Below are 13,703 nucleotides of genomic sequence, written 5' to 3' on the forward strand. Positions count from 1 at the left end.
TGCCCAAAAGACTTCTAGGATGTTTGTTTAACCTTTGGCCAAGTCTGAATGGTCAACAGGCAGTTTATGGGCTGCTTCTGGCAGCTGCTAATGAACTTTAGGTGATTACTGTATTTTCTTTGTACTTGTAACATGAACATTTAAAGGTTTTTCAAGGGAGTAATTAAATTCTACAAACCTGCAGTTGCACAACTTATTACTTTTGGCCGATGTCAACATAAACCTTACCTCTGTTTCTCTGTTATAAAGATATAGCTAACAAAAAGGACATGAAAAAATCCTTTTACCAAACATTAGGCTTTGATAATAGGAGAGTGAGCCCTCTACCTCTGGTTTGCCTTTGTCCTTGATGTGCCTTCTTAATGCTATGTTGCTTTTTGCGATACTCAAACATTATATGGCGTAACACCATCTTCTACATCACTTCTTATCTGCAGGTTTTCAGCTACACCCAATTCATGTCGTTTTTGTGCTTGTTAGAAACCCCTCAAACCCCCCAAAAATGTCCAAAAACATGTCTTATTAAACCCTTATTATTGATTATTTACATCCAAAGAGAAAACACAAACAACCTGTTTAATTTTAAGCCCATAAAACAAAAAGATAAAACCATTACTGCTTCTTTTGTCTGCAGGCGGCAGGAATATTTTCTGTACATTGACAGCTCACTGCGACTCTAGGATGATATAAACCCAGAAGCGAATAAGCTAAAAAACAACAACAGAGATAAGTAAGTTCCTGTTATTTGAAACGTATACAGAAAAAAAATAGATGTGAAAATCATAATAGATTAGAGGTGGGACAAGTAAATGAAATCCAATTCTTACGTGTGTTTATTGGCTACAAGATCTGCTGGAAACCTCATATAGAACATGTCCAGACTAAATTAGAAACATTGTTCTTATTAAAGCAAAAGCTTCTCTAAACCATAAAGCACCAAAGCCCTGCTTCAGCCATAGTTTAAGGTATCAAAAAAAAAAAAACAGATAGCATATAATTTTGTTTCTCCTCCACACTGCTTTAATTCAGTGTTGAATTGAAGCAATGCAGAATTATGTGATAAGTTGGGAAAAGACTTAAACTGGTTTTCTTAAAAACATATGAGATGGAAGAAGGGCCTTGAAATCTTAATCACTATACATAGGTGTAAATGTATTTTTGCAGTGGTTGTGGTTGTGGGGGCAATGGGTAATAACTGTATGAGAGTAAATGTGTACAAAATGTTCATATCTACATACACTAATTTATTTTCCAACTTAAAGGAATTTTGAGTGGTATGGATTCAGTAGTTAACTAGCATTTGTGAAGATTATTGAAGTTATGTACTTAGTAGAGGGTTTGATTAACATAAGTTTCACAGCTCTGTACCATTTTTTTAATAATATATAATAAGCACTAAATTATATGTATAACACAGTTAAATGAATCATTACTTGCATATTATGAGTTTTATTTGTAATGTAGCTTAATTGTCTGCAAATAAAAGTAATTAATTCATTCAAACTTTATGAACTTTTAGGTCAGTAAGTTCTTAATAAATAATTGGTAATCAAGCGTTTAGAAGCTCTTTAAGAATATTGCTTGTATCTAATGCAATTTATTATTTTCAGGTGATCAATACGAAGAAGAAAATGAAGAAAAAGAAGTATGTTAACTCAGGAACAGTGAGTATGGCACTATACCAGATATTAAAGTTTACCTCTCTTTCATGTTGTTGTGCAAATTCAATGGTTCCCTTTTAAATTATCATTCAACTGGTACTTCTTAAAGGAAATACATTTTTTTTTCGTATTGTTAAAAAACACGAATGACTGACTGATCTGCTCAGATTTATAACGGAATCGGAAACATGACAGGAAACGGATTACGAGAGGAGATGAAAGAATAATGAGGGTGAATTATATCTGACTGGCTGTTGAAAAAGAAAAAAAAGATAACAAACGGAGGAAAAAACCGAAGACCTTGAAAAACATCAGAAAGATGACTGGCATGAACGACCATTAGAGGCACCATGTTTCACACAGTTTACCCAAAAGTGCTGCAGTGAGTAATACGTAGAAATCCATCCAATCTGCTCTTCAAACTTGTCCTTTGGCATTGCAAATAATTCAATTATTTAAAAAGGCGGTTTGCTTTCATCCTGATCCAAAGGCCTGATTTGAGTCAATATGTGGAGGCAGATGATGTATTAGGAGGAAAACACCAACGGCAGTGGGTTTAATCAATTCTTTCTCTTTTTTTTTCTCGCAGGTGACTCTTCTCTCATTCTCTGTTGAGTCAGAGTTCACCTTCCTAGATTACATCAAGGGAGGGTGAGTGGAATGGACTATTTGAACATTTGGAAAAAATAAAAACACATAATGGACATATTTTTCTTTGTATAGCATCAGTGAAGATCAAGAGAGTCTTTACCTAAACTGTATTCTAGTAAAGACAGGGCATTATACTGCTTTACGTACAATTTTTCATTTGTATCTAGCGGAATTAAACTTTTATGTGCTAAAAATCTTAAACATTAACAATATTGTTTATAAAAATATACCTTATTAAAAGGTCATTTTAAAAAAGCTTTACAAGATGTGAAAGACCTTTTTGGGTCAGTCTGTATACATGCTTAAACTACTGTATTTGTGGGACTACAAACTGTATTGACTATTTATTTTGTATAAAAACTGTTGATCAGGAATGAAATGGGTGATAAGTTAGCATACATTGCAAGTGTGGGAGTCTGATGTAAAAAATCTGACATTCAAATGGCTCCTGCCTTGACATTTAATCTAAAACCATATTAGTGAAGCAAAATCACATCATAAGAGATGCTGAAACCAATGAATATTTAAAGGTGAATGGATACGTATACAAGAGTGCAGAGGGAATGCTAGAAATTAGTGTTCTTTTAAAAGAAGTTATTATAGCATGTCATGCAGCCATAGCGCCTGCCTAGTGCTTTATTAAGAATGTGATAGTCTGCTGCATAAATGGAAAATACACCAGTATCACTTTTCACTGTATATAATTGACCATGAGAGATTCCATTTTCAGCTTGATGGGGCAACCACATATTTTTTGAGCATGCTAAAAAAGTTCTACGTTCCTACAAAGGATATGTAGAGTGCAACTATGTAGTACCAGTATGAAATTTTGTAAAGATCTTCAGAAGTGTTTCAGAAATTAAGTTAAGCATAAATTTAATCTGGAAGATTCTTATCAGTTTCACCTGAAGCACATGCGATGTCCCGTGTTCAGCTCCAGACAATCAGCTCGGGGGGGCGCGCCTTCGCCAAATCCAATCATTTTGCTAAAACCCCTGGCCCAGCTTCTCTCTCCCACATGCCAGCAAACTTTCACCTACCTCCACCCCATCTCCTCCCTCATTCTCAGTCCCACTCATCCTCTGGTTTATTCCACCACCAGTGTCCGGGATCTGGGGGAAAACTACTCTAATCCCTTTCTAGGTTACTAATCCAGGTGTACCGGTATGCTGATTCACAGCATCAGAATCTTTCGCCGAGGCCCGAGCACCAAAGACCTAATTTCATTTATGTCTTTATCTGCTTTTTTCTAATGAACCCCAGTCGGCCTCGGCAGATGGCCGCTCACACTAAGACTGGTTCTACTGGGGGTTTCTTACTTTTCAAAGGGAGTTTTCCGCTCCACTGTCGCTGCATGGATACTCAGTGCAAGGGATGGCAGAGAGTCATTTAGTCCTCGCATTCAGCTGTTTTCTTGAAGATTATGATTGCGTTACCTGTCTAAATAGATTTTATATTTTCAAATTGCAACTTGTCTCTGTGTGAGTCTCTCCAGGTTGAAATAACTGAGTCCTCTGACTTGTATTAATTGTTGGCTGATAAAGACAAGAAGAAGTAAATTTTTTATTTCAAAATAATACATTCAGAGTAGAAAATGTGTTTGGGTTTCCAATCAGCCAGTTACAGTAAACTCTGAGCTAATAATCAATCAACGATGTAAAAAACTGACAGAAGCCGTAACACATTAGATTAATCAGATCTTAATATAAGGATTATATTCTAACAACCACTACTATTAATTAAAAATTGAAGGAAAATGTATTCCATGTGTAAAAATTCAGTGAGAATATTGAAATACTAAGATTTTTGATCTATCTTTTTTTTTTTTTTTGCTGTTTTCAGTTTGATTGCTGGTTTAAAACAGGATTTTTCTCTGGTATTAAAGTTCCACCTCTAGTTTAAGGAGATAAAGCTTAACTCACTTCTTAAGAGCCACCGGCTGTTGAACCTAAGCCTAGTTTTAGAGGCTGAGGCATACATATTAAGTATTTCTCAGGTGAAGTGCTACTTCCCAGGCAGACTGGCTCCTGCTTTGATCTCAGCCTCCTCTTCGCGGCGGGGAAGCTGTCAGAGGTTTCGACGTCCTGTGGCAGAAGTGACAAATGTGACAGATTTTGCTGACGGCTCTCGACTTCGTCTGATTTATGATACAATATTATTAAGGTTTAGTGACCTTACTTCAGAAAACTGTGTCATCAGTCTGCCCTACTAACTTTACTCTGTTACATGCGTGAGTGTGAGATAGTTGTTGCAATAGATTTAGTTTAAGCAATTAATCCAAATGAAAAAAAAAATATTGGGAAGGCACAAATCAATAAATCTTCACTGTCTTTTTTCTGATGATAAATAGAGTTAATGTTTTACTTTTTATGATAATAAATATTAAAGGGCCAGAATACTCTTGGTACTCAAATAATTCAAAACGTCTGCTTCATCTGAGGAGAGGAGAAGTGTCAAGCAGCTGTTGATTTTTCTGTCTTACCCTTAGCAGAAGAGGGAATGATGCTTGGAATGTAATGAGGAGACATCTCCCTGTATTGATTATCATTCAGAGTCCACTTGTCAGCTAAATCATTTGGATTACATTATTTATAACCAGCAGGGAGCTACACTTAAGTAGCCCTTTTTTTCTTTAAAAGAAATCATGACAACATTCTATCGAAGAGCCTTAAAAGTCAGAAATGGAGAAAAAAATAAACAAAAACGTTCACATTAGGAAGTGTAAAGTAATTTCCCTTTAACTCTAAAAATGTATTTTAAGCTCAAAAAGCGGGAAAAAGAAAGAAACAAGGAATTAGACGGAGGACTTGTAATTCTTATTACAGATGAACCACTTGCTACCCCTTTCAGAAAAATTTGAATTAATTAATAAAATTAACTTTAATTACATTTGCACAGTTGGCCTGTGGAATATTTCAGTGATCACGCCAAGCTGAAAGGTTAATGGGAATATTTAACACATTCATTCTACCATCATTCTTTTCCTGTTCTCTCTGGTGACTTTTCTAGATAACGAGTGGCTGTCATTTAAGCCCCTTAAGGCCTCATTTTGTCATAAATTAGCAAGATGTAGAGGGGAAAGCTTCGTCAGCAGGGAAAATTGGATTATGATTTGCTCTTAAGTGCTCCATCGGTGTAATAGCTTGTTACCAAGCTTGGTCTCCCGCCTCTCGTTGAGAAGTTGAGGGCAGATATGTTGAACATCATGCCCTAAATTTAAAAGGGCTGCTCTTTGTGCTCTTATGGTGTTATTATATGTGTAAGACAATGAAAAAATAAACTCCTATAGAATGAAAATGTAGCTGTATTTTATGATTTGTACGTTGCTCTCTTTTCTACTGTGTCACAAATCATGCAAGTGAAAGCACATTAATTATTAAACTGGTTGTCTTCTCTCTTTTGTTGATTTTTATTTTTTTTTGTCTCTTCCAGGACACAGATCAATTTCACTGTGGCAATAGATTTCACAGCATCTAATGGTGAGTTATAACAACTTTAAAGTTTGTCTTAGTGTTGGAGGCCAGGGAAAAATCGAGGCGGATGTCTGTCTGTGCCAATGTTTTGTTTTAAAATCAATATCCTAAACAGCAACAGACAGCGCTTTGATGCATACTGTACACAGTCACTGTTCAGTAGGTTCTCTGGGGACCTGCTCCTGCTACATAGAGTAGTTCAATAGTTCACTCTGGAGGAGAGTGATAGGATGTTGCTATTTCCGACTCATCACAGTTGAATTTTCCTTGAAAAGTTTAATCTGTATGTATGCGATATAGAAACTAAATAAGAGGTTAACTAAATATTAAATAACTGATAATATCATCTGATTTTTTCAATTAAACCAACACAAAATAATGGACAGAATATGTTATGCTTTAAATCCAAAATAGCAAATATAAAAAAAATTACCTATTCGTGAAGAAGAAATACTTTTTTTTCATCACTGTTTTCAGCGGATATATTCTTTAATCCTTTAATTAGGTTATCATTTGTTAAATTTATTAATTATCTAATATGAATCAATATCTTGGATAACATTGATCATCTTCTCATTCTTAATCCATCAGGACTGCAGTGGGGATGGTCCCTATCTCCAGCAGTCTATGGGCGAAAGGCTGGGTGCACCATGGAGAGGTTGCCAGTCCATCGCAGATATATTTTAGATAATTACAGATAAATATTTTGATTGTATTATGAAAGCCTAGGGCTGGCCTAGAAATGGGCATCAGCGCCCTGTTTTCCCAATGGCCCGTTAAACCCTGATCCTAAACAAAAAGAGCTTAGTTTAGTTCATAAAAGAGTAAATCATAATGTCATTGAACACAGTTGTGCAACATAACTACATGCTTGAGGAGTTGTGACATTATTGAGATGTTTTCTTTAGGCTAACTTATCTGGCTGCTCTCAATCCATGGTGTTTTTTGGTTTTTTTTACTGCCCCTTTAGCCCAACAAATTCAAAATTAACTTATTTATTTGCAGCAGTTCGCAGTACATTATCTCAAAGCACTTGACTGAGTTGATTCAATCAAGGCATACAGTAGAAGAACTGGTTAAATGGTATCTATCTGAGGAAATCCATTTCATTAAATGTACTTACCGACTTTTAAAAAAAAACATTTGACTTTGATCACAATGCCACAGACACCATGAGTGTTAGCGGCTAACTTTATATCCAACATAACTTTTAAAATGTTGTAAAAATGAAAATGCAAATTAGGCTCGGTTTTATCTACTGTTTTGGAGTAAATTTACACAAAGTGAGTAAAGTAGATGTTGCACACAAGTATGGATAACACATGTATGACAAATCTAGAGGTTTTAAGACATCTTATCAGGGAAGTTGTACAGTAATCTTTCTGTAAGGTTACAAGCTATCTGGAGACGTAGAGAAAAAAGGGCCATTGGAATATACAGGAAAAAAGGCAGACAGCAGGAACTGCAGATCAGTCACAAAGGCCTTTTTTGTATTATGATTTGCTTCTTGAATAACTGCAAAGAACAACTGCACCAGATCCAGTTTCAACCAATGAGAGATTTCTAAATAAAGGTTCAGTTCTAAACCGGATAGATATTGTTTTTATGCACAGAAATGTTCAACTGATTTCTGACTTTATGACCTCGGGTAAGATTGAAGAGTTTTTTAAAGGGAGCAACTGAAGTAGAAACATGGAAAATACATCAATAAAAAAATTCAATGATTAAGAGTCTTCATAAGTAGTCTTTATTTTTTAAGGTGAAAACAATATGATAGACAGTAAGATTTGGTACAGATTTGTCAATTAAAGATAAAGCTTCCCATTGTATCTCCTGATGCTTACAGTACATGACTCTAAGTTGCCTAATTTAAAGCATACATATTGATGGGGTTTGCAGGTGTCGCAGTGGTTAGTGTGCACGACCCGTGTTCGAATCCAACCTGTGGTCTTTTGCCGCATGTCTCTTTCCCTCTCTCATATCCACTCTCTTGTCAGCCTAATTTTGGAAAAATAAGCCAGTAGTACTGGAAAAACTAAATAAAAAAAAAAGCATAGATATTGACAGATACAAAAACACCAATTTTAGTTTGATAATTGATTCTGTTAATGTTTATTGTTTTGTACTGAATGGAAGAAACTAAAATTACATTCTTCATTTGTTGCAAAGTAGAACCAAAGTCATAAGCCTTGCTTCTGTGCACAAACTTGGCCATTAAAGCAGGTTCTGACTCATTTATCCGCAGGTAATCCCTCCCAGTCTACATCTCTACACTACATGAACCCCTACCAACTCAACGCCTACGCCATGGCCCTGAAAGCTGTGGGTGAAATAATTCAGGACTACGACAGCGACAAGATGTTTCCAGCTCTAGGCTTTGGAGCAAAACTGCCTCCTGATGGGAGAGTGTCTCACGAGTTCCCACTGGTGAATCTCCCTCAACATTTAATAACTCACTTCAGTACATTTTGCATGCTATCAAATGTATTTTATAGATTTAACTTGACAGCTTAGACTGTTATTCTGTTCCACTGTAAATTTGAATTTCACTTTTTTTGTTCGCTCCAAGATCTTAGATAACGAAACCAGGATAAGGAATTAAATCTGAAACAGTTTACTCAGATGTTTGTTTGTTTTTTCCCCCTTTGGAATCATATCTATTATAATAAAAGTTTCTTTATATCATTTTCAGAATGGAAACATGGAAAATCCTTATTGCAATGGTATTGAAGGAATCCTAGAGGCGTACCATCAAAGTCTGAAGACAGTGCAATTATACGGTCCAACAAACTTTGCTCCTGTGGTGAACCATGTTGCCAGGTGCTTAAAGACTTCTAATGTTCTCTCCAGTATTTCATTGTTACTTTTGAATGTTTTGTGAATGAACACATGAATTTCTGTGGATAAGTGAGTGGAGTAGTTGTCATACAATCCAAAAGCAGAATATTAAATCATTGCCACATATCATTATCAGTGTGACTGGAACGTCTGACTCTGTATACCATTTCTTGCAAAAAAATAAATATCTTAGATATCTTTAACTAAAAATAATTTAAATAATTGCTTTAAAGAAAACAAAAAGCTTCACGTATATTTCTAAGTTATTAATAATAAGCTAAAAGGTTCAGTCAATCCCTACAAATACAACTTTGATGATTTCCTTAACAAATTTCCTGGTGCATCTCAATAAATTGAAAGATCATTAAAAAGTTAATTTAATCCCATTTATTAAATACTTTCTGTTTCGGCCCCTGAATATAAAAGCAGCCGAAAAGACACAAGGAAACAACACAAAACTGGCAGCTAAAAATTCAGTTTTAGAATATCTCGTCAGACCAATAAAAAAAGGATTTTAATTCAGAAATATTTGAATGTCAAAAGTATAACTCTCAAAACAGGAATAATTACTGTCTCTTTTAAAGTGTGGCATGGAGGAGACTGTCTGCGGTTCCACTTTAAAGAAGCATTGATTGTTTTGACGGTGGCCCTTTGCTAATCCTCTTGAAAATCCATAGATTATCTATTAACTATTTCAATTGGTTTTGTTGCTTGATCATTTTTTTAGTCTACTTTTTCCTTCCACAATGAGTTTCTAAAAAAAGAAAGTCCAGAGAAAAATCTTAAGTGTAGAAAAAACTTTTTTGAATTGTTCCACTGCTGTTTTAATAAACATGCATTTAGTTTTGCTTTAAAATGCAAAAAGGAGAAACTGGAGTAAAAAAAAATCAAGAATGTAGTATTTGAAAAAAATGTAATAAAATCAAACAGATTGTTCACTAGTGGACAGAAGATCTTCCCCACTTACAGGTATTAAAATATGCACCAAAAACCTCTATGAGTTAAGACAAAATTAAATTTCCCTTTGGGATCCATTAGGCATTTTTTATATAAATTGAGACTGTTTGTTAAATATAATATTTCAGTCTCACTGCCTTAAAGAGTGAACAGACTCCACACTCTTGTTGGTCACTGCTAATATATGTATAGATCTTCATGGCTGGACAGCGAACAGCAGCCAGAACTTCAGCTGAATGTTTAATAAGATGAAGTAGAACCTGTTTGAGGACAGATGCTGTTTGTAACCACAAAAGATGTTTAAATCTGAAGCAAACAGACTTTCACTAAGTTTTCCTGAAAAGGTTTCTATCGAAGTGTGTTTGATATTGGTTCTGAAGAAAGCTGTAGTTGGAGAGCTGATACTTCTAATCAGCTGTCGCTAGACTTAGACTTAGAGAGAATTATTTTGTATACGCAAAAATAAGTTTCATTTAGAACAGCTCTCTGGACAATTTCATTTAAAAAAACATTGTGATATGAAGTCACTATACTGTATGTAGTTATGGAATGCGCATCATGCAATGAACTGAACTGAATCATGATGAGACTGCTTTGAAACCTCTTTGGAATAAGTTCCAGGACAGAGATGTTTGAAAGCTGATCTCCCCTTATGTTCAGTAATGGCATTTCTTTTAACAAAGATGGCTTCCGTCTCCCGTTTTTCTACACCATTTATCCTTTCTGTCCAAGATCTGAAATTTTCAGTAGTGTTGCGCTGATTCCACTTTTTGGCCCCAAAACCGATACACGATACCTGACTGTGCAGTATTGGTCGATACTGATACCATACCAATGTGTGTGTGCATTTATGAAGAACTGCATACTACTTGGATGTAAAATAATTGCCATCATGGCTTTGTCAAGCTGCTGCCCACCTTTGTGAAGCAGGAAAAAGACTAATACAAAGTGAATCCAGTAGAACTTTTTATTGCCTACCTGGAATGGGTGACAATAGTTGAATAAACTTTTGGCTCTCTAAATGGTATTGGTGCCCTATTTGTTGGTACTTGCCGATACCGATACCACCATTTTAGTGCTGGATCAGGGCCCTGGCCGATGCCCTGGTATCGGTGCAACACTACTTTGCAGTCATCAAAGGTGTTTCCTTTATTCTTGAGGTGTACAGCTGGATTTTGCCTAAAGCTGCTGGCTGTCCTGTGCTGTCCCATGTAGTTGTTGTTTGGTTTCTCCAATTTAGGAGTATGAGCGGTCCTCATTGTACTCCTTATGAACAGCGCCCTTTGGTTTGGGTGGTCTGTTTTTGGGATGAATCAGTTTTTGTTTTTGTGTTTTTGTTTTGTTTTGAGGGTATTGTTTGCTTTAAAATGTACTGATATCTTATGCTGGTGCATTAAAAAGCACCAACTTACTTGTCTAGTCTGTTTATTATTTTTCTTTTTTTCTGGGTTATGACCTAAACACAAAAGCAGACAGTACAAATATTTTCTTTATAGACTTACATTATACATTATTTCTATATTCTTTAACATGGCGCCATGAACAAAAGCCACTTTAACCTGATTAACCATCCTTTTGCAGGGTGTCAATAGCTGTTGCCTGGTCAACTGTCAAGTATGTCAAATCTGTGTTCTGTGGAAATTTAATTTAAATCTAATTTAGTTGCAAGCCATAACTGTCACAGTTTAAAGGGAAAAAATGCTTGGCATACTTTATTTTTGCAGTGCACTGAATAAGGAAATTAAAAATAAACCAAGAATCTTAATTGCCATGATGAAACAAGCATGCTGTTTTATACTGATTAATTTTTATAGATTCCTAGTTAAGTCACTAAGTCTAAATTCCAACGTAGAAAATATGGCATCTCAAATCCTGTCTTTAATATCTAATACAGCTGCCAGATGGACAAGACTCTGAAAATAAAAGCTTAAACAATTTATGAGGGCTAGTTTTGTACTCTGTTCGTGTGAAATGAGAAAAATTATCAGGAGCTGTTGCCGATAACTTTCAGGCACAAACATGATGCAGTAGCTTTTATGCAGTTTGTATTTTTTTTATTTCATTAAAGTGGATATTAGTGTTTTTGATTTATGAAAACAAAGGTAGAACAAAACATTGGTTTGTGAGCGGATTGTTCAAGAAAATGTTCAAAATCTGCATAATATTGAAACAGAGAACAAACCTACTTACATTTTCTCTTACCAATTATCATTCTTCCTAGTCCAATAACAAGGATGGGTAAAAGACTGCTTTTTTAACACAACAGATGCGTGAACAACCGTCATATATTTAAAAACTTGTGTTAATACTGAATAGCACAAATTAATTCCTATTCCTTTGTGGACACAAAGAAATTATGGTCAAGAATGCCATCTTTTATTGCATTAATTTCTTTCAGTAAAATAGAAAGACTAATGACAGGCTGTTCGATCAGGTGATGGTCTTTAAAAGTAGAGACCAACAAGTGCAGAGAGACACAACATCTCTACAGCAGAACACTCACCAGTGATATGAAATTAAATTAATTACTCTGGGAAGCATACCAGACAAACCACTCTGGGAGATGCCTTTAACTGCAATGGTTTGCTGTAATGATCCATGCAGACACAAGACATTTGATTCCTGGAAAGAGTATTTTCATAGGGGTAATGGCAAGGCTTTCATTTGTGACTGGCTCTTAGTTTATCCAACAACTTAAAATTAGTATGTTTGATGGAGGGGATGTCTCTGCTGTTTTTACACTTTAAATACTTGGACATATACACAGCAGATTTTCTTTATGAATTGTTCCCATTGCAGTATATGCGTCTTCTTGCTATTAATACCACAGGCAGTATTTGTATGCTAAATATAAAGAAACTACACTCATTTAGTTTTGATAAATTAGATTTTGATTGGTGTTTTATGAATCTTTGAATACGCTCCTTCTGGTAGTTATACAGATCTGATGATCAGCAAATATTTTGTTTGTTGAAAGTAAACATTTTACATGGGTTGCATATTCTTTTCACCTATGAAATTGTGTACAAGAAGGGATATAGAACAATATTCTTCTTGAGGAAGCTTACATCCTTCAGTGTCTGCAGAAAGATGCTGCATATCTGTTCAGTATGCTTTCCCCTGCCAACATCTTTTGGACTAGCAGCATTGATACGGATTCAGGAGGAGCAAAGGACTTATTAAATCTAAACAAGCAGGTAAAGAAGACAAATGCTGTTTTGGGAACACCTCCTGAACCTGTGAAGATGATTAAACAACTGAAAATTCTTAATGAAGTGAAGAATAGTATAGAAAAACCCTGATATTCCTCTTCGGAAGACTGATGAATATCAACAGTGTCTTCAGACACGACAGACAGTAGACACTTTCTGCCTACAGCTAAAAATCAATAAATTGCACATTTGTATTTCCTAATGGCATCAGAATTTTTTTTTTTTTATTGAACTGAATTATATTCTAATACTGCTCATCTAAGTGACACAATCTGATTTGCACCTGGTTAGTAGATCAGCTTTGGTCACCCACCTGCTTTAAAGCCTCTATTTACAAACACATTCGTTCAGTTTTAAAAGAATAGAAAAAAGGGAGAAAATAATCCTCTTCTGCTGTGTTGCCTCTTAAATTCAGCATCAGAAAAAGCAGGAAATCCTTCTACAATGTCCTTACCTCAGGTTCGATGTCCAAAGATATGGATTCAGACTCCTGAGACAAAATCAACCATTATTTTTATGGACATCCGACTTTAGTAGGAAAGAACATGTTCCATACACACACTATTTTCTAAGGTTTTGGACACCAAGTTCAGTGTATAAAATTAAATGTAAACTTAATACAGATTGCTGACTCATTTTAACATGGTACATTTACAATGAATGTTTACGGAGCAGCCAACAGCTGCCAGAAAACTTTTAGGAGTCTTACTGCCCTGCTTAAAGGAGAAGTTCACTTTTTAACACTTTAAGCCCATTTTCTATAGTGTCCAGGATGAAATCGAATGATCGACACCAAAATTTTGACAATTGGTCCTGTCTCTGCTTTTTGGCTCATGCAGAATCCCCCCCTGGCTGCTTTAGAATGGCTTTCATAGTGCATGTCCGATAATGTCCTTAAAACAACCTTAAAC

The 13,703-nt window shown here is 35.4% G+C and overlaps 1 protein-coding gene across 3 annotated transcripts in view; it reads left to right on the top strand.

The window, feature by feature from the left end:
* The window catches only part of LOC107101079 (copine-8), a 201,598-nt gene that overhangs the window by 162,920 nt on the left and 24,975 nt on the right, over positions 1 to 13,703 (top strand). For all 3 annotated transcript variants that reach the window (XM_015399834.1, XM_015399835.1, XM_015399837.1), the window contains 5 exons: positions 1,611 to 1,664; positions 2,251 to 2,312; positions 5,745 to 5,791; positions 8,031 to 8,212; positions 8,478 to 8,605. In XM_015399834.1, the coding sequence (XP_015255320.1) occupies positions 1,611 to 1,664; positions 2,251 to 2,312; positions 5,745 to 5,791; positions 8,031 to 8,212; positions 8,478 to 8,605 (473 nt within the window). The remainder of the gene's footprint in view (positions 1 to 1,610; positions 1,665 to 2,250; positions 2,313 to 5,744; positions 5,792 to 8,030; positions 8,213 to 8,477; positions 8,606 to 13,703) is intronic.

The sequence above is a fragment of the Cyprinodon variegatus genome, unplaced genomic scaffold (genome assembly GCF_000732505.1).
Source record: "Cyprinodon variegatus isolate N-32 unplaced genomic scaffold, C_variegatus-1.0 Scaffold1051, whole genome shotgun sequence".
Taxonomy (NCBI): Eukaryota; Metazoa; Chordata; class Actinopteri; order Cyprinodontiformes; family Cyprinodontidae; genus Cyprinodon; species Cyprinodon variegatus.